Below are 26,102 nucleotides of genomic sequence, written 5' to 3' on the forward strand. Positions count from 1 at the left end.
ATTTATGTATTTTTTTTTTTTGCTTTACATTTACATGCTTCTATTTCATACTCTTATTCTTCCCTGTTATAAGTCTCTATTCTTTACATCAGAGCGACTGTAACACATCATAATTTTTCCTCAGGGATCAATAAAGTATTTCTGATTCTGATTTTAAAAAAACACACACACAATATACCTGACAGTACTTCAGCTGCTTCCACCGCACCCTTAGTCTTGTGTACTTATAAAAGCAATGTACTTAACCCCTCTTAAGCCAATACTTCTCTGCCTTATTACATTTCCTACATGACATCCGTTCATACGCAGCCCTAAATCTTAATTAATATTATATTAATCCATTCAACAATCAAACATATCACATTAATTCAATGTCAGATTTTCCAAAAGTGTTTCAGATCAGATGATTTTCATCCCAATATTGTTGAGATCACTGGATAAAGATTTGGAAACTGGAAATTGGCCTCTACCGCCCCATCCGTCCATTCCTGGCACTTTCTTGAGTGCAAATGTTTTAATTGTTTGTACTATTTCAGCCTCAGATATCTCTAATTTTAATTGCTCTTTTTTATCTTATCTCTTCTCAAAAGTATTTTTTAGCGCCTTGAGCACCACAAGCTGAGTGCCATGTAGTTCCATAGTATTGGAGAGAGGGCAGACATCTCTCTGGCCGATATCTCCAACACTTGGAAACTCACACCAAAACAATCTAGATTTATAAGCAGCACTACAGGTAAAAGGGAAAATATATAGTTTTGATTTTGGGGTGAACTGTCCCTTTAATGTGGAAGCGCAAACCCTCATTGTGGCTGATTTGTTGGGGAAACCAGGTGTTGTAATTAGTTTGTTTGGTAATTAGTATGCTGAAGATAAACCACAGGGATGTGACCTTTACCCATCTCTCATTACTCACACCATGTCAGCAAAACATGAATTGTATTTCTGTAGCATTCACCTTGTAGAACGGACATTACAAAGGGAAACAGTCACTGGCTACAGTCTCCTTCTATATGTGACTAATGCTGTATGCATGTGGCTGCAGAGAAGAGTGAAACTGCATATTTGTATTTCTAAAAGCGCCCGTCTGCTCAGGAAGCCGACCCGTCTGACCCAGTTTGTTGATGGCTGTGTTTGATGAACGTGTTATTCTGAGCTACAGACTGAGTGACAGAGCCTGGAGAAACACAGACAGACAGACTCACAGACAGACAGATGGTAGAAGCAGCAGTTTGGGCTCCAGTGCAGATTCCCCACAGACTGTCTGGGTCACTGCAGACACAAAGTGGTCACAAAGGTTGCCCTCCCCTCTTTGCTTTGTGTCCGGTCTCCTCTGTACTAAAAATAGAGAGGAGGAAGAAACTGACAGAAAAGTGTGAGACTCTGTATCAAAGATGAGACAACAGCCTGAGCTACTGAGCTGTCTACAGTGTGTTGAGCTGTTGTTTAATGAGTTTAAATGTTCTAGTTAAGGGCAGGTATTTCAGTTCGGTAACATCTGAGCAGGTAAGAAACACATCAGCAAAGAAATATGAAAATCTAACAGAATGATGATACAGAATCATCTGTGCAGCTGCAGTTCCAGTCAAACCAGTGCCAGTACAAAGGCAGTGTCCTTGCCGCATTTTTTTTTTTCTATCAAAAATTGAACCACTGCCTTAGATGGTGCAGGTTGACATGAAACATCTGACAGTGACTAAACAGCTCCCCCTTGTGGAGAATCTGCAGCCTGACAAACTGAAATGTGTGTCTGTGAGCAAGTCTTAGGCCATTTCAACAATGTTATGCAAAACTTGAATTAACTCTTAATTCCAGGTACACAGACTGAATGTGTATGGTAAATGGTGGTTATTTCATTAGTTCTTACTCGACAGATCACCAGTGCAAAAATGTCAAACAAGGGTTCATCAGAACTTAGAGGCTCCAATAAACCCAAAGACCCCGGATTGTCACGGTGAAGAGGGAGCTGAGCTGGAAGGTAAAACTTTTACTGGTCCATCTACGTACCAACCCTCACCTATGCTCATGAGCTCTGGATAGTGACCCAAAGAATGAGATCGCGGATACAAGCAGCCGAAATGAGTTTCCTCCGTGGGGTGGCTGGGCTCAGCCTTAGAGATAGGGTAAAGAGCTCGGACATCCAGACGGAGCTCAGAGTGGAGCTGCTACTCCTTCACGTTTAAAGGGGTCAGTTCAGGTTGTTCAGGCATCTGATCAGGATCCTCCTGGGCGCCTCCTGTTAGAGGTGTTCAGAGCACATCCCACTGGTGGGAGGGCCCGGGGCAGACCCAGGACACGCTGGAGGGATTACATATCTCATCTGACGTGGGAACGCCTCTGGATCCCACAGGAGGAGCTGGAAAGTGTTGCTGGGGAGAGGGACGTCTGGAATACTTTGCTTGGCCTGCTGCCCCGGATCAGCGGATGAAAATGGATGGAAACCCAAAGAATTTTGCAGAATTTTTAATATATATTTTGTCATATTATGAAAGTTTTACAATAAAATCTGTAAAAGGATTGTGATAAGATTCTACAAGAAAAAAAACAACAGCCTTAAATGAAAGCAAAGCATTTTATTAGATGCTATATTCAATATTGAAATACAAAAGGCACTGAATTCTGTTCTCTCAAAACGATGCACACAGCGATGTGTGCGCTAATAAAAGTCTTGTTTTATATGATGGATGTAAGATCGAACCTTAAATTAAACCGGTCTGTTGCAAGAATATCACACAAATGATCGGAGTTTGCAGTTGTTTATTTTTCAAGAATGCTCACGTGTGTTACGTCAAATCTGATGTAAGAAATCACACTGAAAATACACATCGAAACAAATAATTTAGAGCTTGGTGGTCATCTTAGAGAGGTACAAGGAAGACTTCAGGGAGCTGAAACAGGTGATCTATGCGAAAAAAGTGAATATGAGACACTGGTTCTCTTCAAAGAAAATGAAAGTGTTTTGGCAAGTTTACACCTCTCTAGTAGAAAATTCAGATTATAGCTGAATACACTGTTGAGCATCATGAAAAATAAACCGCTCCACCTCTTGCATTCACTGTTAGTAGTGAATCTGATTCAACAGGCTCAGCCCATTGACGCAAACTGTGTGAGTTTCTACTTTTATGACATTTTAAGAGCAAAATGTTCCATTTTATTGTCAGTACTGCTTTGGTTTCCTCTGAAACAACTCTTAAAAGGCAGTGATCAAAAAGAAAGGTTGAGGCTGCTTCATAAACAATGTACATGGTAAGAAACAAAGATCGGATGCTTTAATACATAATTTGGCCCCAAGTTGAATCTTTTTTTTTTTTTTTTTGTCTCTGTATTCTAAATCACAGTGGAAATTAAATTTACAAGCATGAAATTATTGGAAGCAAAACACTCTGAGCTCCTCTGTGGCTGTGATCTTTAAATAGAAACCGCTTCGTGTGATACCTAATAACAAAATATACAGTATTTCCATTTTCCAGAAAGGTCTTGGCAAAAGTTTGGTTCCAAACAAAAGTCAAAGGCACGTTTTGCAAGTGTAGTGCTACAATCTGACAGAGATCATGCATGAGTGTAAGTATTTTTCCTCATTGAATAATTAACCACAGATTTAGAAGAATATTTACAGTAACTGTAATATCCCAAAATCTAAGACCAGACAGATTACGACTAACTGCACGACTTATCCGTTTGTTCCTGCTTATGAGACTGAAATTTTGCAGAGCACAAAAGTAATAGCTTACCAAAACAGATTCAACAAAAAGAGAAATGCCTGTGAGACAGAAAGAAATGCTGAAACACTTCATCTTATTTATATTACAGGATCAGCGTCCAGAAACGAAAGCGTACTGCACCCACATGGAGACATGAGATCAGCATGCCGGCGCACACACACCCACATAGACACACATGCTTACACAGTCACATATTACATTGAAGAGCGTTGCCAAAAAGTGCACACATAATATACAAAGCCAGGACAAACTGAGATAACCATCAGTCAACTTCATTCATGCTCTCCACCCCATAATACACTTGATGTGTGACTTTCCCCTGAACTGCTTTTTACAAACAGAGTCGACACAGTCACTCTGCAGACGACGTGCTGAGTGCGAGAAGCAAAGTCAACATGGGGAATTATGTGTGCATTGATAGTGGGGGTGAAAGGAGGGAGGCTAATAATGTAGCCTCACCTAGCTCAAGGTCTATACATTATAAGGTTCGATTATAATTTGCAGCATCTGAGTTACTATAACTTCCAGGAAGTTCTCAGTGAACCTCCTGATTCATTCAGCTTTGTTTTAGTTAATCATCTAGACCTGATAACATATAGACCTTGACCTGTTCAATGGAGCTCAGCTGAGCTCAGTCTACCATTGCTTAGTTTCCCTGGAAGGTTCCCTGTGCAGCGGAGGTTGCTGCAGTGGCAGCAGCTGACTGGAAGGTTTTACTGGTGAAGACGCCCTGTGAGAACTCCTGCTGGGCCTTCTGGAAACTGGCTCCGGTCCGGCGGTACATGCTGTGGACCTGAGGAGAAAGAGATCATGAGTAAACAGCTGCGTGGAGTCATAGTTGTGAGGGACATGCACTCACCGGCCACTTTATTAGGTACACCTGTTCAACTGCTTGTTAACTGAAATAGCTAATCAGCCAATCAGGTGGCAGCAGCTCAATGCATTTAGGCATGTAGACATGGTGAAGACGACCTGATGAAGTTCAAACTGAGTATCAGAATGGGGAAGAAAGGTGATTTAAGTGACTTTGAACGTGGCATGGTTGTTGGTGCCAGACGGGCTGGTCTGAGTATTTACTGGGATTTTCACACACAACCATCTCTAGGGTTTACAGAGGATGGTCCCAAAAAGAGAAAATGTGAGCCAAAATGCCTTGTTGATGCCAGAGGTCAGAGGAGAATGGCCAGACTGGTTCAAGATGATAGAAAGGCAACAGTAAGCCAAATAACCACTGGTTCCAACCAAGGTCTGCAGAAGACCATCTCTGAAGCAACAACACGTCCAACCTTGAAGCAGATGGGCTACAGCAGCAGAAGACCACACCAGGTGCCACTCCTGTCAGCTAACAACAGGAAACTGAGGCTACACTTCACACAGGCTCACCAAAACTGGACAATAGAAGATTGGAAAAACGTTGCCTGGTCTGATGAGCCAAGATTTCTGCTGCCACATTCAGATGGTAGGGGCAGAATTTTGTGTAAATTTGGAACGGGAGATTCACATCATGGATGTGCAGCCGACAGATCTGCAGCAACTGTGTGATGTCATCATGTCAATATGGACCAAAATCTCTGAGGAATGTTTCTAGCACCTTGTTGAATCTATGCCACAAAGAATTAAGGCAGTTCTGAAGGAAAAAGGGTCCAACCCGGTACTAGCAAGGTGTACCTAATAAAGTGGCCAGTGAGAGGACATGATAAATTTATGCATTTAGATCACATTTGTATTAATACTAACAAACAGTTTACAGCTAACCTGAGTGGACGTTTGTGCCAAATTTGAGGAAATTCTCTCGATGCTTCCTGAGATATCACATTCATGAGAATAAGATGGATACAAGGCCACAGTGACTTTTGACCTTTGATCACCAAAATCCAACCAGTTTATTGTTGAGTCCAAGTGGACGTTTGTGCCAAATTTGAAGGAATTCAGATGGACAGATGGACAACTCAAAAACAGGCCATGATTATTACCAGCACTGAGGCAGAAACCGTAAAAACAAGTATGGGCAATTATTAAGTATTTATAGCTAAGAAAAGATACTTAATTAACTTAAAATTGTAAGCCTGTCATACTCAATTAATTTCTGTCACATTCCCTTTGCCAAAATCCCTCTGAGATTTAAATGCAAAGAGCAACAAAACTAAATTCAACTCATAAGTCAAAGCACAAATTGATTACAGGACATATCTGCTAACCCTAAAACTTAAAGAAACATACGAAGAAAAGTGGATAGAGTCTCACCATCTTGAGCAGGATGACTGACAGCACGGCGCAGATGGTGAACAGGATGGCCACTATGATCATGATGGCTCCCACCGCCTTGTTTTTACCGATGATGGTGAAGGCAGCGATCCAACCACTGGAGTCAACAAACATTAAGTATATGATGAGCTCATGAACAACACCGATTAACCTGAAGGTCATCTCCAACAGTATGAAGCATGTATAAAGATACATACAGAGTAAATGTGTTGTGGACGAAAGCTGGGTTACATTTAGGGAGAGAAGAAGCAGCGTTAAAAAGAAGAGCTGAGAAGATGCAAGAAGAGGTAAAATAAAAAGGTTGTCAAACAAACGCGGACATCTTAAAGGGGAGACGTACAGGTGAAAACAGTTTTTTCATGCACTTGTCAATTTTGAGATTTTGGGCTATTCTGACTCCTTTACATGCTGTCTTTCAGGACAGTGGACAGAAAATGTCCAAAATACACATTTAGGTGTTTATTTTATTTCAGATTTCTGTTCTAGAAATGTAAGCAAAAGTACATGTTTAATTATATAATGTATCATTTCCAGCATGCACTGGAGCGGTTTGCAGCCGAGTGTGAAGCGGTCAGGATGAGAGTCAGAACTTCCGAGTCTGACGCCATGGTTCTCTGCTGGAAAACACTGTATTGCCCTCTCCATGTTAGGAGAGAACTACTGCCCCAAGAGGAGGAGTCTTGTTCACGAGTGAGGGTTGAATGGAGCGTGAGATGGATTAGTGGTTTGGCGCAGCGTCTACAGTGATGCGGGCACTGTGCCGGACCATTGTGGTGAAGAGGGAGCTGAGCTGGAAGGCAAAGCTTTCAATTTACTGGTCCATCTATGTCCCAGCCCGCACCTATGGTCATGAACTCTGGGTAGTGACAGAGAGAATGAGGTCACAGATGCAAAGAGCTGAAATGAGTTTTCTCAGAAGTCTTAGAGATAGGGTAAGGAGCTCGGACATCCAGAGAGAGCTCGGAGTAGAACCGCTGCTCCTTCGCATCAAAAGGGGTCAGTTGAGGTGGGTCGGGCATCTGATCAGGATGCATTGTTTGTATTTGGGAGCTGTTTAAATGTGTAATTTGTGGTAGATTTTATTTTGTTGAACCATTAATATTGTATACAGAATCTGAATCTCACTCTGAATAACTGTTGTTGTTCACAAACTAAAGAAATTAGATAATTTTTGTTTAGTTTTTACTGAATCTCTGAAGGCAAACTGTAAAACTATATCACTTATTTTGTTGCAATTCTATTTTCGTAAATTAATAATAAAATATTTGTTTTACTAATTTTTCATATCATCAAGAATATCGTTATCGCAAAAATAACCTGAAATATCATGATATTATTTTAGGGCCATATCGCCCACCCCTACATGGTGATAGCTGTTAGTTTTAAGTGTTATCCTTTTCACCTGTAGAGTCTCCCCTTAAAAAAAAACATTGTTCACTCAACGTTCAAACAAACAATTAAAGTGGTATTATTACAACATGAGTGCATGCTGTCAAAGATCAAATAAAACACATATCAAAGTGTGGGCACATCTTTCTAAAAGTGCCTTTGTTGTTTAACTTGTGCTGCTTTGTGATTTGCATCTCATCTGCAAAGCAAGAGCTATAAAACAAGTAAGAGTCCCCTACACTGTTAGCCTGAGTGTCAGACTGAAGCTCCCAGAACCTTCAGTCTGACATCGCCTCCATTGAAGGCGATTTACAAGGGGGAGGGAATTTGATTTTTCCCTAACCAATCAGAAGAGATCAACGACTCACCCAGAATCTTACGTCATTAGTATCCATGCCTCAGGGGTGCCGAAAACAAGCGAGCATTGCCCCTTTAAAATGTCTCCATCGTCGTGCACGCCCAGCTGCATCGCCGTTAAATCCAGTTTAGCAGCTTCCTTAATTTGGTCCTCCATTAACGCGAGTAGTGGCGAAATACCTCAATAGCATCGTTAATGTGGTCTGTAGGATCTATAGCGGTCGCCATTGTTGCTATCCTCACCAGTTACCCACCGGCGTACAGCTTGACATCAGCGTGGCGCTGATTGGCTAATCGCTAGACCCCCGGCATTCACTGGTCCGTCCATCCTTTGGACGAGATAAATCGCAAATTCATTGAAGTATGCCAGACCAGACATGCAAGCCTACTCAGTTGAGTGGGCGGGGTCTATGGTCTGGAACCAGGCTACTCCACTGTGTCTGTTTTGATATTATGCAAAGCCACGATGAGATGAGAAGGGCTGTTATAAAATGAAAGAGGGGCAAAAGAAGAGCCACTTGGACAAGGGTCGTTCTGAAAAGTGCCATTTTGAAATCAAACATCACTGACAGAGTCTCTGCACACTTTACAGGTTCAAATATAACATCAGAAACACAGATATGAGCCTTCACATGTAAAAATACACACACGCCTACATATGCACATAGTAAGAATATATTTAGGAAAGTTCATATACTGTAGCAACAACAACAGAACTGAATTAACTAGTTATCAAAGGAGAAATCAGTTGAATGTTCACTCAGCTGGTGAAACTACAACGAGTCAGACCATAGTGGAAAAGACCAGATTTGAAAACCTCAACAGTTCTCCTGAATTTGCACAGGGAATTTAATCCTGAGAAAGGCAGCTCGATGACCAAAGGCTCTAACCCCAAAAGAGATTGGGGTAAATCTCAGAACAGTTCAATCACCGCCATCAAGAGTACATGGAGACCGTGATGGAGAACGCAAAGTAAGAAGACAGGAAATGCTGCGTGGAGCCAATCCTTTTAAAGTAAGGTGGTCACGAGTACTTGATACCTTGATACTTACTCGATACCTCGCATTTTAAACAATACAAGCGCCATTAATAATATATTCAATTACGTTGAACCTGAAAGTGGGTGTTTTTGTAGCGACCTGATGTTGTTTATCCACCAGGGTTAGTGCCACCATGAGCGGCTGTCTTTTACAGAGACATTGCTGCATTTCAAGCAGTGAGGGCGCCACCAAAACCTCACCACGCTTTAACCACAGTGTTGTTGTAAGTGTTAAGTGTAAGAAACATATCCGTAACAAAATAACGTACTAATGTAATGCAGCCATGGTTTGCAGAAACGTACAAATTTCTTTCCTGGTGATTGGGTTGCAACTCAGAACCAATGAACCAGCCCCGCCTCAGTAGCTCGACTAGCTACTGTTAGCATAGCAAGTCATGGTCAGAGTTGAGCTCAGAGCTGAACGGACCAGGAGCTGTGGTTGCTCTGCCTCTGTTTGACCATTAGAAAGGTGCTTGATCAGAAATCATCTGAAAACGGTGCTAATCACAGTAAAGACAGCATTAGAAATTGTTGGTGATAATGTTACTGTCAATGGTAAATGGACTTGCACTTGTATGGCACCCTTCTAGTCACTACTTGTTACATTTATCCATTGACATACACTGGTGGCTGAGGCTACCGTACAAGGTGCCACCTGCTACTCAGTTTTAAACACTCAAACGCACTCACAAGCTCCAAATTTTTAGGGTTCATTATCTTCCCAAGGATACTTCGACATATGGACTGGAGGAGCCGGGGACTGAACTGCCAATTGTCCAATTAGTGAACGATCCGCGCTTTCTCCTGAGCCACAACCCACCAGAATGTTTCACCACAGTATTCACTAAAACCAGTATACTGGCACACCTCTTCTTGGCAAAGCCCATCATTTTACCACTTAACCAAAATACGAGTTTATGAAGACAAAGCAAGAAGAGTGAGTGTTGGAAGAACGTAGCAGAAACAGTGGGAAGCAGAAACTTACAGAGTTACCAGCAGACAGAGAGGCAGCAGGCTAGAGGCTGAAGGATGGAAAGTCGCTGTCAGAAGACATGAAGGAATGCAGATGAGGAAAAAAAGAGAAAGGACAGCAGCTTAGAGACCAGCTGAGAGGCAGTGCTTCTGATACTGAGGCCAAGGAACCATAATTACAAATGAACATTCCCTTTAAATCAATCAGGAGTCAATCTGCAATTTATTATGTTCAAATTCACCTTTATTTTTTGTATCTTATTCCGAATTTTTTTTAGATCATGGTTGGATTTGCACAAAAAAATTGTAAAGTCATTATCTCATGAGGAAAAACATTACGTTTTTTAATTTTTCAAACTAATGTTAATTACAATTTATGTGCTGATGAATCAGTATATCAAATTTGGCATCCAAATCTGCAATTTAAGCAAAAAGGATTTGGAATTGTATATTTTTTTGGAGCTTATGCTACATTTAAAAAGGCACAATATATTTGAAAAAATGTTATTATCAGTGTCATATCACTGAGCACATTTCTGAGAATTCAAGGATCACTGAGGACAAACCACTGAACCTTTATTTCATAAACCCTCCCAATGTGAACGTGAAACATAGGGCGTGTGACTCACCTGTTCCCCCAGTAGGGGATGCCTACAGCCTGGATGATGAAGATCACCACTTGGCAGAAAAACACAAAGAAGAAGAAGAAGAAGCTGAAGGAGCTGTCAGTCCTGAAAATAAGAAAACAACAAACATTCCCATTAAAAATTACACTTCAAATATTTTCAAAGGATCATTGACAAATCAAAATTAAAAAATATAATAAGGCCCTTTAAATGGCAGAAAAACACCACACCATTGTGACTTTAAGTGCACAATCGCTTCCTGTTGCCTCAAAATAGCAACACGCCAACGATGTGCCTGACCGCACCTGATTTTAAGACCTACGTCCCACTGGCACACAGATGGGTGCATTGGGTACATTTGCTGCTTACAAACTGCCATAAAAATGTCTGAAACTAGCAACGACATTTGCGCTGTGCACCACACTGTAGTGTAATGCCTGGAACACACTGCCTGCATGAGCAGCACGTGTGCATCATGGAACCGCTTGTATTTTTTGGCAACTGTGTTAACAGATAAGAGCAGCCACACTGTCCGCGTGAGCAGTGCTGCTCCGGTGCAGATCACTGCATCTAGAGAGTAGGAGTCTCGCCCATTTTTTTCTCTACAGGACGTGTGCAGTTTTCAGGAAAAATAGACAGTGAAAGTGGTCCTTTGATGATATTCCTTTTTACCTCAACACGTCCTGTCTCCATTTCAAAATAAAAGCCCTCTGGACAGCGTTTCTGAAGATGGAATACCTTCATTTGTTAACAAAACACAGGCTTTTTATTGTGAAATGTTTGCAGGACCTTGTTCCTGACAATGTTGTGGCTTGCAGGTCTCCATAAATGAGTGGAGTATTGGTTTTTAATTGTGTAAATACAGTAGTTAAGCGTAATTTATATTCTGCATTGAATCAATGCTGTAGCTACAGCATAGCATGTTGTATTTGTGGGGAAAATGTGTCCAGTTAAAGACAGGTGTTTGTCTGTGAATGCTGCGAGTTATAGTGAAGCTGATTTGTGTACTTGTGTTTGAAATTGTCTTCATTAAGCCATGTTTAATGTGTGTTTGTGCAGTGTGTTCTGAGTGTAAGATTGGGCCCATACTGACATTTATAAAAGCTGACTCACTTGAAGGCTTTGTAGACGGGCCGGTACCAGCAGAGGAAGGAGCAGGGAGCAAAGAGGATGAGCCAGAGAATGGAGAGGCCAAAATCCACACCATTGGCTGTATTAGTGGTGAAGTACGCCAAACAAGCCAGCAAGTTGAGGAACAGAGTCACACAGTTGACTGAAGAAACAGAGGAAAAAACAGCAAGAGTCAATGATGGTAATACTAGAAATAATATCAGCATCATCTTCATTCATGCAGCAGAAATGCCTCTAATACAACTGCTGTAAATACCGATGAACATACCACAACATTATGGTAATTGCTACTTAGCACTTCAGACATGTATTGAAATGTTAAGCAGAACTAAATTGGAATAATCTAAAAACAAGATGACAAATCATAAATGAGAACAATATAAAGGGCAGGGAACCCAAAACATTCTCATAAACTAAGTGAATGAGTTCTATATATGTAACTCAGCATAAGTCAAGAAGTAAATAAGTCTCCAAAGGAAAAAGACTGTTAAATATTAAACCAGGGATTCTCAACTTGCATTGGCTGGAGGCCACTTTTACAAAATGACAGGACGCCAGGGGCCAGTGGCAGCCTGCATATGTATGTATTTTCATCAGATGGATGGATTAGAAAATGGTTTGGGGGGCCACCCACCACCCTACTGGTGACCAAGTGTGGACTACAGGCTATAAGTTGTATTACACACATCTTTCACATCAGCTGCAGCAGGTACCAGAATGATCTGCATGCAGAGTGTTTACGTTGCCACAAGGTGGCATTTTTACAGCAGCACTGTTACCGTTTCATATGAAGCACAGAAAATAAGTTTTAGGATGAAAGTATTTCAAGGAATCATCAAAATATATTAAAGTCTTAAAATGCTGTGTGGTGGGACATCTCAGGTTTTGTGCTGAGTGCCATTTCCTGTATACAAAAGGTAAAGATACTAAAAATGTATTCAACATACTTGAATTGCTTAGGTTACAGCCCTGATGCACACCTATTACTAAAATGTACTTACACATCCAGAGATAGTACATCATCTTGCAGACTCTCTGGTACTCGGGGGGGATTTCCTCTGAGAAGTCCTGATAGAAACATGGTTTGATGGGGAAGCTCTTAGGAAGTGGAGGCCAGTTGTTCTCTTTACCTGTAAACACCAGAGACAAAATACAGTTTTCACCACCGTAGGAGAAGGAAACCCCATTTATTAAAAAGAAACATGTTGAGGTTCACAAGTTTCACTAACTTTCTTGTACATCCACCAACAGGAAATCTGTGACTATTTTTAAAACACTGACACATTCATATCAGATGGAAAGGGGGAGTCAATGTCAGCCTGTCTCCTGATAATTCACACATTCAAAAAATATTTTAAAATATTATATTGAGAGAAATAAAGGGGCACAGACTTCACTAAGCAGAACAGCAATAATATAAATAAGCATGTAGACAAACAGATGGAACATTTCTCATGCTGCAGGCTGAACACAGTTTACTTAGAAGCAAAGACTGCAAGCAGTTAGATATCTAATGTGGTATATTTAAGACGTTTGAGTATATCATGTGTTTGTATAAATGTATAAACACAGCTGATGAGAGAATCTGCATACTGTCTCCTTCCTCTGTGTTCCCACTCGTCTCTAGACGATCTAATTTTCCAGGACATTTTTCCAGGACATTTTAGTGATGATCTCGCTGATATGACAGCCAGATATCACACTTACATCAATATTACACCAGTGCTAGCATCCCTGCACTGGCTACCTATCAAATACAGGATTGATTTTAAGGTTCTTTTATCTGTCTTTAAAGGTCATATGTATAGCTTTTTCATCAAAACAAATATTTAAAAAAAAAAAAAAATACATCCATAGAACGTCTCCCATCCTCTTAGATCCTCCTATCAATGTCTTCTAAGTGTCCCACAATCGAGGCTGGTGGGTAAGGGGAGATCGTGCCTTTGCAGTAGCTGCTCCAAAGCTTTGGAAGAGCCTTCCACCCTCAATCAAATGCTCCCCCTCCACTGACACTTTTAAGATGAATCTTAAAACGTACATGTTTTCAATGGCCTTTGGTTTTAATATTTACTATTTTTTTCTTCTTTTGTTTACGTATGTAATTGTTCTTACCGATGTTATGTTGATATATATTTGTGTCATTCTTTTAATTTCTACAGCACTTTGGTCAACTGGGATTGTTTTTTAATGTGCTATTTAAATAAACTTGATTTGATTTTGTCTTCCTGTGGAAGTCTGATTTAGAAGAGGCTATAATTTATCTATGAAATCATCTCTTACCTGCTACGAAATTCGGACTAATTGATTATTGAGTAACACCTAAAGATGTACGGCAGTTCACTTGCAATGTCCATTTAAAATGTGCCTGCTTGGAACGGGTTGATTGCTACCTCCAGTTTCGCTGCTTGCAGCTGTCTCAAGAACCTCTCATTCAAACTTTGAGCCACTTAAAATGTCATGTCATGCAACCTGCATGTGCGACCATCTGGCGCGACTCGGGGATGCACTCACAGTGTTTCCACAACCTAATGGAGAGCAATCTATTTAAAATACTCTCGTCCATAAACTACCCTTTGATTAATATGATCCTGAAGAGAACAAAACTTTTCAGATGGCAATGTCATTCGGTTTAAAGAGCTCTGATAGCCAAATGGTTCATTCTCAGCCAAAGGAAAATGGGAGAACGTTGAAATAGTTTTCCAGGACAATACATTTTCTCCCCTCATTTTCCAGGTGTTTTCCATGACTGAAAAACTGGTCAACTGTCCATCTACTGCAGCTCATACATAAGATATCTGAGCATAATAATAACATTAAAGTGATATTTCTATTAAAATTCTGCCTATTTAAATGTCAAAGATGATGACAAATGTCCATCACAAGTAAGGCAGCTCTATAAAGAATGTAAAATTGTCTGATGTTCAGGTTTTAAATGAAAATGTTTGCATTTGAGATTCTGTAACCTAGTTTGAAGAAAGGTAGTCGCACATCCAACTGTCCCAGGTGCGTTGGAATATCAGTCTTTACAAAGAAAATCCTGCACACTGCTCTTGCTCAGTCACAATTTATTAGTAACACTAACATTTCGGTCCTCCTGGACCTTTGTAAAGAGTGTTCAACACTATTATATCCAACTTGTTTGCACAAGTGTGAGGTAATTAATCAGCTGTGAGTGTGTTTCTCAATGACTGACAACAGCCTATGCACCACATATCCCACAAACAACAGGACAAGGGAACAAGAAAAACATAGGAAACTCAAGCTCCTTTCACCTCCTTTTTAACTCAGGTAATACTAATCCCATGCGAATAGACCAGCAGTAAATATGTGTGTAGATTTTTCGTCATATCCTGTTTACAAGTGGTTTTTCACAGATTTTCAAGCATGGAGGTTCGTGAAGAAGCAGGCAGTTTTGCACTTTACAGTCAGACAAGTCCGTGTGAAACCTCAGGTACTGTGGGCCTACGACGAACATGATTCAAGTGTGTTCGAGTGTGGTATGCACAGGAAGCAACGTCATACGCACATGACGACAGGAGGAGACGGCGGTGTGTGAATGGATTTACCTGATTTTTTTAAGCATTTTTCTGTTGTTATAGCGCCACCCAGTTGCCAATTAGAGTTAAATTTCTCCAGTCACCTTGAGGCGTCCTGTTCTACATATCTACCAAGTTTAGTAAAAATCGATATGACGGTTAGGCCTAGATAAGAAATTAGCTCTCTAGCCCCCACTTTGTTTGATCGGGTCAATGTGTGTGGTCATATGCCTACAAAGTTGCGTGGTGATGGGTGAAACCCTTGAGATGTTATACACCTTTATGTGATGAGCCACGCCCTCTGCAATATTCATTGCCTTATAGAAGCTCAGTTTTAGTAAGTTTTCCAACTTTTGCCAAGAGGGAACTTTAGATATTGGTCCCTAGATTATGTTCACAGAGTTTCATGCAGATCAGTCAAACTTCCTAGGAAGAGATCGATTTTAAGTGTTTTTCAAAATATTCAAAATGGCAGAAAATCTATATAACCGGAAGTTATGGGTTCTTGATGCAAATATGTTCCTCATGAGGAGAGGCATCTCTGTGCAAAGTTTCATGTCTCTACGACACACGGGGCATGAGATATGCCCTTTCAAAGTTTGTGATTTCAATCAGTTGCTATAGCGCCCCCCTTTGGCCAACTGATGTAATATTGCTTCATTCGCATCCTCCCATGAGCCTCTACCACTGTGCCAAATTTCACATGGATTGACCAAGTCAGTGAGAAGAAAAACGTGGAACAGACACACAGACACACCCACAGACAGAGTTTTCGTCATTATATAGTAAGATATGAATTTTATACTCTGCTATATTATCACATAATGAAAAACATGTTCTGGGAGGGTGCATGAACCCCTGTAGAACTATACATGTGAACATCAGAGCATTTGTCACAGCCTGTGTGCAAAAAAATGTTTCTATATTCCTCATAATACACATATTGCAGGAAGCTGTGCTGCTTGTGATTGTGCTGCAGAGAGAAGAGGAAGGGTTTTGTCTGCAATGACCTGTTGAGGCTCTGCTCTGGATCTCCTTCTCTCTGCGGTCCAGCTCGGCAGCTTTTCTCTCCAGCTCCTCCTGCTGCCTCAGCAGATTGGCCTGAGCTGCCGCAGCAGTCGCCTGAGGAAGAAGACGAAAAAGAAGAGGAGTCAGAAAACACTTTACTCAACAAACACATTGAACGTACAGGAATTTATCTTGCTGACAGTGGTGCAGAGACACATCAGCAGCTCTCGGGAGTTTCACATTACATAGAAACAGGAGATACAACTACATGTTAAACACATTGTAACCCAACACTGCAAAATGATATCACTACAGACATCATTATATTTTTAATATCTTACATATAACATCTGAGAAAGCCACTGTGAACTATCAGAAAAGCTGCATGTGGACGTCATCAGCTACTCTCATTCACAAGAGTTTTTAAAAGGCAACAATACTGTTTGTAAAACCAAAATACATATTCATGATCATCGGATCTGATGTCTGACGTGGCAGAAAAAAGGTCAGAGGTGATCTGTGGTGCTACTCATGAATATTTATAAGATTGTCGGTGGAACAAGGAGGCACATTGTAATAATGTGTAAATTGAGTACATGTCCGTGGGGCAATCAAACATCTTCAAGTGACACTTGCTATCTGAGGAGACAGTACTCAGAGGCAGAAAGGATGGTGAGCTCTTAGTCACATCCACTTATTAAAGATATTACAGCTGCAAGTTGAAATAAGAAAACTGTCAGCTAAAAGTAAAAGTCAGACTGATGACATACTGTTTATCAGATGTTGTTGGGCTCTGTCAATTAAGTAAACATTACAACCTTAATTAGGCAGTTGAGCCTTGAGCCAAACAGCAATTACATACATCATCTTTCCAGGTTTCATAAGGAGCTGTATATGATGTTTAGAGCATTAATATAGCAGCAAACAACTATTTGCTATGTAAAGATGTAGTGGAGTAATGATGTACTGAGCAGAGACTGAAGTCATGCTTCCTGTGTGTGTTGTAATCTGAGCTTCTCTGAGGTTTGTTTCGGAGGCAGCAGTGCTGGCCATGTTTGCATGTTAGTACATGTAAGTCCCTGTGAGTATATCCCATTGGTTGGCTCATCGCCACCACTCTGCACTGCGCTCATACAGCAGTTGTCTCTGATGTCGGGACAACGTTGTCAACCATCTACTTTCAGGTTTGCATTCCGCTTACATGAATGGGTATAAAATGGTTGTAGACTTTCCAAATTTTAGCAGATCCCCCTCTGTTGGGGTACCTAGCACACAGATCTGGTACTAAAAGGTGGAGCTGTGAACACTGCAGTCTGTTGACTGGTCAATGGAGGACGGTCACTCTGCTCAGGGCTGAGTCGTAGCTGGTTTTGAGGCTCATGTAACCACTGTTCATACTGTGGAGAGTTTTACATATATGAGTAAACTATAATTATAAAATGAAATGATGTTTTGCTGCCTCTTGCAGCAGCTGGAGTCACAGAAAAACAACTTTGACCATTACTTTAGTTTTTATTGTCTCTCTTGGATGACATCCACTTTTAGTAATGAGTGGGTCTTCATGCATTGAAAATATATATTCATTTCGACTGGATCATGTGAACTGCATATATTCTAATCCTCACTTGGAGAAAAAAATGGTGTCGTGGAGCTTCGTTCCTGTGGGCTCCGGCAACACTAAACCCCTGAGCTTGCCTGAGAAGGACTAAACGCACAAACCGCTATTTTCAAATATCCCACAGACAGAGACTCTCACTGCAGCCTGTTGTATTTTGTTCTGAAAATGTCGGCGTGCAGCCTCGATCTGTGGACGATAAACGAGGTGCAGACTTCCCTTTGCGTCACAGGTGATGAGGAAATACAGTGAGTGCTGGACGGAGCAGTGAGTGACAACAACCCGCCCACATTTAAGAGGAGTGTTTGCAGTGGAAACACTAGGGTTTACGTACCATGTCTGAAGGGTTACTGTTGGTTCCAAAGGTACCATACTGAAAGTGTTTGGTGGAAACGGGGATTTGAGTCATTTGTAATGCATCCACTGATTTACAGACGTCTCTTTCGTCATGTACGTCTAAGGGAATGTCTCTTTGGGTCTCATCATGTGATGGATGTAATTACACTGTGTGGCCACTGCGAAATTTGGCTTCAAAGCCCAGCATACTTCCTGTGGGCCTGCCTTGCAAACTCCTCTCTGTGTCCGCTATGTTTTCTTGTGGGTTGATCAAGTTCTGTGTTCTTTTGTACTGTCTTTATTCTGTCTAAAACTGAAGCATGCAGCTGCTCCAACTGCGAGAACAATAGCAGAGCTGCAGTACACATGAGACACAAAACAGGAACAGGACCCAGGGAAGTACTGTCCTACTTCAGGGTAGTATTTTTCAAGTGCAGCAGATAAGTAAAGGGTTCGGCAGAGAGGGAGTGTGTAGTATCTTGTAATAGGTGACTCACTTTTGGACTTGGCTCTGTAGACGGCTGTAACACAGCAGGCTGGTAGGGAGAGGTGGAGGCTGGAGTGGTATGGGTAGCTAGGCTGTCCTGAAAAACAGTAATAAGCAAACAAATGTCACTGATGTGAGGAGGTGTATAAGGATGAGACAACATGACCAAGAAAAGCCCAGGACAAACAGGAAAATGACAGAGAACACGGAAATGAAAGGTAGGGAGAGCCAGTGCAAGCAGGAGGATCAAAACAAAAGGAGGAGATTAACAAGGAAGAGGAGAACAAAGACCAAAATACATGAAAAACAGCACGTAGAGGAGGGCCATCAAGATCAAAGGAGAAAAAATAAAAGACAAAAAGCAAGACAAGGTTAAAAAGATAAGGACCAAGAGGAGAACAAACCAAAAAAAGCAGAAGAGAAAAGGAAAAACCAAGAAGATAATGACACAGGTTTCAGATGTCTTACTGTGGGATGGGCAGGGAAAGGGTTGAACTGGTCGACTGGTTCTATGTTGGAGCTGGTCACCTGTGTGACCGACGGGTCCTGGAACACAATAAAACACGGGTCACTCTTCATTATCAGTCAATCAGCTAATCACCACAAATTTGATGCAAAAACCTGATCAACTATGACATAAGACACTGCAAGATAAACTGCATATTAGGGGTCATTGTGATTGAATTCGAGACCTTCCAAGTGCAGGACAGTGTCTCTGAGTACAGGGCCAGTGGTGAAGGGTCAGCAACAGATCAGACCAGTTATTCATAGTTATTAAGTGGATATGACTCATTGGTGTGTTCAAATGTACTCTAACCTTGAGTTTTGATATTTGGCCTTACATAAAAATATTTATTGCCGTTTATCTTATCTTCAGAAGAACTCCTCATTAGAAACTGTCACTTCCCGAAACACTGAAGGTAAACCTGGAAAGAAAAGTCCGCCTAGACTATGAAGTCTGGTACTGTGCTTTACCCAAGCCATAAAATGACTACAATAACACTCAGCTGTTGTTGCAATAAGCTCTAAAGGTCCTGATGAATCATTAACGACCATTTCTTACCATGCGCTGTAAAACATTAATTGACTCTAGTATAAAGATGGGGCAGTTTTTTCAGATGTTTCTAACTAATATGAGAGGCCAGACTACGGAGCCTGAACAGTTTAAGGCCCTGATTACACTGAAGGCGCTTTAAAGGTTGCACACAACCACCCCATCACGTCCTTACACCACCGACCTTCCTATGGGGGGGTCATAGTAATATGTTGAGATCTGTGTGGGTACATGTGACCCTAAAAAAGACGTGGGGAGTACCACCAGTTGGTCCAGTAGCTTCTCCTCACTAAAATAAGCACTGGCTGGTGGTTCAGATATATGCAGAATTAAACACCAAGTCTTGTTCAGCCCATAACTCCACAAGTTTCTCCGCCTTTTCCATAGTACAACAGAACTGGAAGACTTGCTCACATTCTTGTGCTTCCCAAAGTCCCCCCCATGTTTACTGTCTACCCAGTTTGCTGCATCTTGTTTGATGCAGGACAGAGTGCTCCTATTCTTCACTATTCACAAGCTAAGACTAAAAACTTCACGAAATTTAAATAGACATCCATACAAATAAACATCCCAAGATATTTAAGACATTCACCACACGAACAGCTGACGTATCTTCTACTAATTTGTTTGCACATTTACAGTGGTGTATTTTTTAACTACAAGATTAAACAGTGTAAATATCTAACACAGAAAGTTAATCTGCAACTATTTTAATCAATTAAATGTACGTGCTCTATGTAATCATGGAGAAAGATAGCTGATTGTTGAGTCTCGTCAAATACCAGAACTTTAGGTTGGTAATCAGACTGAATAATCAACCCAAGCGTCTGTAATTGACGACCTGGGAATGAGACTAACCAATCAACTATCTTTCTCCACAGTAACATCAGAGCCTTTAACTATTTTAGTAATTTTTATAGTAAAATTTCCGAACATTTGCTGATTTGTCATCATATGTAACAGTAAACTGAATATCTTCAGGTTTGGGGGTGTTAATCAAATAATCTGAATGTATGACCTTGGGCTACCGGAAATTACAGCCATTATTTTTTAATATTATCTGATGTCTCGTGGACAAAATGATTCATCTATTCCTCGAGAAAATCAGTAAAGTAATCAACAATGGAAATAATTGCCCTAGATAACATCTGTTTTGATAGGAAAGACAGCAGAATGGATTGTGGGTATTGAAGGGCTTCTGTGAGACTGTCGATGCAATAAAACTTAAACACAGCTAAACTACATTAACAGCTGTCAGAACCGTCCTGTGTCAAAGGCAAGAGGAAAGAACAGGACCCTGATGTGATAACCCAACACGTCACTTACTGGACATGTGATTGAAAGTATGACGTGACTTACTAAAACTTATCAGCTCAGGACACACCTGTAAACATTCCCAGCAGGAAACACAGGGATGTCTGAGCAGTTTCACTCCTGAACCACTTATGGGGGGCCATTTTGAAGCAAAAACATGTCTTAAGAAACAATCAATTAAAAAACATTAATAATCATATCATTTTAGGCTCTTAGTTACCTGCCAACCTTAGTTTTTTTTTTTCAAAAACATCTTATCAGGGTAGGTTTTACATGACAGATGATGTCTTTTAAAAAAAAATCTTCATTGATCTCCACAGCCTATGGCAATATTCAAAACAGCGTATAATGCAAAATGGGTTTACCATTGACCACAGTGTAACTAATCAGGAGAAAAACCTGCTGAGTCACACAAGTGAGTGACAGCTGGTGTCCTCTGATGACACAGCATTGACAGCACTGAATGAAGAAATCTGTAACCAATCTGACGAAAAACAACCACAAAGCGCTTCTGAAATCAGGACTAAGCTGAGACAAGCTGAAACAAGACAAAGCCAAATAACAACAAAGGGATGTGGAGAGACAAAACAGACAAAAACAGCTCTTTGTTGATGTTAATGTAAGGTTCTGTATTGTTTTGGTCTGAAATGTTACTAATCATAAACTAAAACACAATAAAGGTAAATTTGGGACAACACCTGCATGATATCACGACCTTAAAGTCTCTCTGTACCGGGAAACAGGACTCTCTGTGATAACTGTTGATTGCTTAGGTGTGGCTGTTTCATAACTGCAATTGGATATTGGTACAAATGGACTTCAGTCACTTCATATCACATATTACAGCCTTGTAGCACCACCCATTTTTAAGATGCACATGGTCATAAAAGCACACTGTAGATGTCTGGGAGAAAATAAACTTCAAGGTCACAAAAGGTGCACTTTTTCAATTATTTTTCAGTGGTGCCCGACTGAAATACTTTCAATAGTTGGCAACATGTTGACTATTTCAATGTCATGGCAGAGTGCAGGCTTATAAAGATATATCTGCTGGAGAGCTCCTGCACTACAGCACAGATGTCATACTCCAGCTGCCACTGGGCTATTTGTTCAGCCACACCCAGCAAACAAACAGTGGTCTCTGCTGACATCACACAGCCGTCATGCACCTGATACAATAAAGTGTGACTCTGCATTATGTAATGTCACGGAAATCATGAGAGTTTTCACAGATTCTTAGCTTTGATATGTAGCGTGCATTCATTTGCCATCACTGTATGTGAAGCCTGGTCGCCATTGAGCCAGGAATTTCTTGTTTTACCATGCAAACGGTTTGCAGCTCTGCAACAAGTTGAATTCCTCTAACAAACGAGGCCTAAAGACCGAAAACTGCAAGTGTTTAACAGATATACAGGAAACATTACAGCATGTGGTGCTATAACCTAGATTAGATGTTATCTTGTATAGTTTCACAAAGGCACTGTAGTCTGGCTGTGAGAGTGGCTCAGCAGGCTAACTCCAGTATATATAGTGACTAATGCATTAAAATTCAGTTCACTTTTTATTTTGCGTGTCAACCGTTCCCACGCTGCTGAGGCAGGTCCTTGTGACCTAAATGTCACGCTTCAGGCACTCCTATCAAAGCGCAGTGATAGAGAGGGAGTTGTGCCAGTTATTTCTTTTCTTACAAATATTCCATTTTCACTACCCCATTCTGCATAATAACAAAGAAAAGATGAAGGAAATATACAGCTTCATGCATACTGCAGAAAAGTAGGTTAATGTGTTCATGGCTTTACAGCATCAAAGGAAAATACATGGGTCGTATCCTTAAGAAAAAAAATTCATGTGGGGATTTCCAGGCAGACTCCAAAGGTTTTCTTGTATTAGGAAAATGCAAAAACAAAAAGAGGATTACACCTACGAGGGTGTAGGTTTGTTAATACAATTAATTTTCATTGTCGACTAATCTGTCAATTATTTCTTCAATTAGTCGACTAATCATTTTATCGGGAAATGTCTTAAAATGTTGAAAAATGTCGGTTGGTCTCTTCCAAACCCCAAAATTATGTCATCTAATGTCTTGTTGCGTACTCACGCCAAAGGGTTTTAGTTCACTGTCACAGGAGAGTGTGTAAAGCTGCCAATATTTGAACATAAGAAGCTGTAATAAGAGTATTTTGGGGTACTTTTATTGTACTTTTCTCGAAAAATTGACTCAAACCGATTAGATGACTACTAAAATAGTCACTGATTATTTTAATAGTCGATTAGTCATCGATTAGTCAACTTATCGTTGCAGCCCTAATCCATATTATCATTATTATCATTATTATTACTGCACAAAAATGAGCAATGAAATCATTTGTGCAGATAACACTCAAGGTTTTCTATCAAGCATCACTCGATCTAATGTTGCAGGCAGAATGGCGACCAGGCATATGAGTGATGTCTGAATGTATTATCGAAATGAACGAAATTAGTGCACAGTACAAGCTATGTAATATTAAATTTGCGTACAGTCGTTAATCTCTACAGACTGCACAGCGCAGAAAGAAAGGCTAACCCCTACCCACATTTTCACTTACGTCAGATTTTTAGTTGTTTTTTTTTTGCAAGTATTCAAGTACTTGATAATAATTTAATGCCAGTGCTTCAATATGGAAATTACTTAAATGCCCATCACTAGAATTTACCATGCAGGAAACATCTAACATGCAATACAAAGGTTATCACAGCATACGTAATGGGAGATGTAGATCCAGTAGGGCTGGTCGATATGTCCTAAAAGCTATATCACGATATTTTTAGGCTATATCTCCATACACAATATATATTGATACTTTTAAATCTCCTCAAAAGCATTTCATTAATGCCAGGTTTGGGAGACAATCTCGAACAAAACAATATTTCTTTATTTTTGATCGATAATCATCAATAACATGGATATAATGACTAAGTGGGTTGAGGCAAGTGTTAAAGCAAATAAATAGTCTGGTAAGTTGATATATTTATATCCATTTACTGTAATTCAGCCTTTAAAATAAGGGAAAAAACACCATTCATGCATATCACGATACACACAAGACGATATATAGTCTCATATCTTGATAACGATATAATATCTTCATATTGCCCTGCCCTGGGATCCAGCATTATTGAAGTCTGAAATATGCTAGAGAACAAAAGTCTGGATATCTCACCCTGTGCTGCTTCTGTGTCGACTATTCTTTCTATAATGTGTTTCTCGTATGTCTCCAAACTTAATAATTATAATAATAATTATAATTCCCTGTGCATTTCAAAAATAGTCACTCACTGACATTTTCCATTTCCATAAAGAAACACTTTCGGCTGTAGGTCAGCCACTTTGACACTTTCACATTATACATGGCCTACTTGTGAACACTGAACAATACTGACTGCTCACAGCAGGCACAGAAAAGTCGTTTGAGTTCAATGAATCTTGTGGACATAAAGACAATGAAGTTACCGAGCTTTTTATAGACTGAACAGACTTCTAGGCTACATCCTGTAGGTTAGAAAGTCTTTTCAAAGAGCAAACCAGCAGCACCAGTGGAGGTACAGTGCAGCAGTTAGCCTGAAACTGGGTGTCTTTTGGTGGTTGTAGGTGACACAGGAGTACAAAATTACATTAAACACGCCTTACATATTAGAAAAGCCACATAACGATACAAATATATATTTTGAATTTAACACTAACAGCTGTAATGTGGCTAAAAAACTTTGACATACATTCCTAGTTAGCTACACTTTAACTTCCTGCAACTCGGCTCGCACAAAACCACGCCCCTTTTTCCTCAAAACAGCCCTCTGATTGGTTTAACGCCTGTCAATCATGCCGTCTCTGCCCAATTACTTTCAAGAGAGCAGAAATAGTTCCCTCCCCGACATCCACCCAACAAGTTTCCTGACGTGCTGGCTACCTTTTAACGAATGATATGTCAGCACACAGGCTTGACTCTGCTTTAACAGCTTTAAAACTCTAAAACCACACACTCACATTGAAAGGGTTGCTGCTGTCAGGCTCTGCGAACGGGTTGCTCTCAAATCCCGACATGTTGACAGGGCTGCGGGCCGGTTTGTCCTCTCTGAGCGGGGAATAAACAACAAACTCTTCTCCGTCGTTTCAGTTGCCTCTGACCACTTCCTCGAATGAATTCACAGCGCATGCGCATTCCGCCAGCTGGGCAGTGACGTGTATGTCAGTTGACACATACAGCGTTCATGAAGCAAAGCGCCACCTGTGGATTACTGTTCAGTAATGTCAAATTAATGTAGGTTAAATGCTTCTTTGAAAGGTTCTTTTAAGAAATCACATAATAAATTAATAATTATAACAAAAGTTAAATAATATTTCACCGCTGCATGGCATGGTTCTTGTTATTAATGGCTCCACAATGTGATAAGCAACTGAACTGATATTTTGTCAAAGGAGATGGTGAAAGGCTTATACATTAACCATTAGATGTTTATTTGAAAAATGAATACATAAATAAAAAATAAAAAACTAAACTAAAAAATTACATTAAAGGGGCACTCCACTTATTTTACACATAGAGTAAAAAAAGGTCAGTTTAATCATCCTCAAGAGCACTACAGCCTATGAAAACAGTTAGGCTATTCATAGGCTCGTTCAAGATGATCTGTGCCTCGCCTAAAAAGTGGACGAGATCAGGCGGCCACGGCAGGAGGTGGTGACAAAAATCCGCAGTTACGCTGGACAGTTTACTGACAGTTTCCAGCAGCCTTCAGTCTGTGCAGGAAGTCACAGAAAAACTTACATCCTGTTAGATCTGATGTCGATTTATTAAAATGTTATCAGACTCATATAACAGTTTGTTCTCAGTCCCCAATTGTTTTAATTATGATAGAGTGACATATTAAAATGCTTTACAGGAGGTATGTAATTTATTTTCTCCATCAGTAGCACGTGTATTCTGTTAACAGAGTAAATTTCGAATCAGACAAATAACATCTAAATCTTTGAAATTCAACAAAAATAAAAAGTTTATCCAAAATGTCATCTTGTTGAGTCAACATCTAAACCAATTAGCTCTTTGATCAGGTGAGAGCCAGGTGTTTCCCATCATGCTCCGGGTCTTGCAGTTGCTGGAGCAACTGCAGCACATGGCTCTAAAAACTGCAGCCACCTCACTTTTGTATGACGTCAGAGCAAGTCAGGATGACGCTGGACACAAAGCTAACTGGCATGCATTGTGGGGCGGCAATC

General features: G+C 40.4%; 1 protein-coding gene across 1 annotated transcript; it reads right to left on the reverse strand.

Moving 5' to 3' along the window:
• Positions 1-2,555: 2,555 nt before the first annotated feature.
• On the reverse strand, positions 2,556-25,035 carry scamp2 (secretory carrier membrane protein 2). The gene is made up of 9 exons (XM_049573338.1): positions 24,873-25,035; positions 18,949-19,026; positions 18,491-18,577; positions 16,045-16,156; positions 12,500-12,628; positions 11,481-11,640; positions 10,371-10,472; positions 5,964-6,081; positions 2,556-4,512 (listed from the first exon to the last, which is right to left on the reverse strand). Exons 1-9 carry the CDS (start codon positions 24,927-24,929, stop codon positions 4,366-4,368), a joined length of 990 nt encoding a protein of 329 aa, XP_049429295.1. The 5' UTR covers positions 24,930-25,035; the 3' UTR covers positions 2,556-4,365.
• Between the last annotated feature and the right edge of the window lie 1,067 nt (positions 25,036-26,102).

The sequence above is a fragment of the Epinephelus fuscoguttatus genome, linkage group LG4 (assembly GCF_011397635.1).
Source record: "Epinephelus fuscoguttatus linkage group LG4, E.fuscoguttatus.final_Chr_v1".
NCBI classification, from domain to species: Eukaryota; Metazoa; Chordata; class Actinopteri; order Perciformes; family Serranidae; genus Epinephelus; species Epinephelus fuscoguttatus.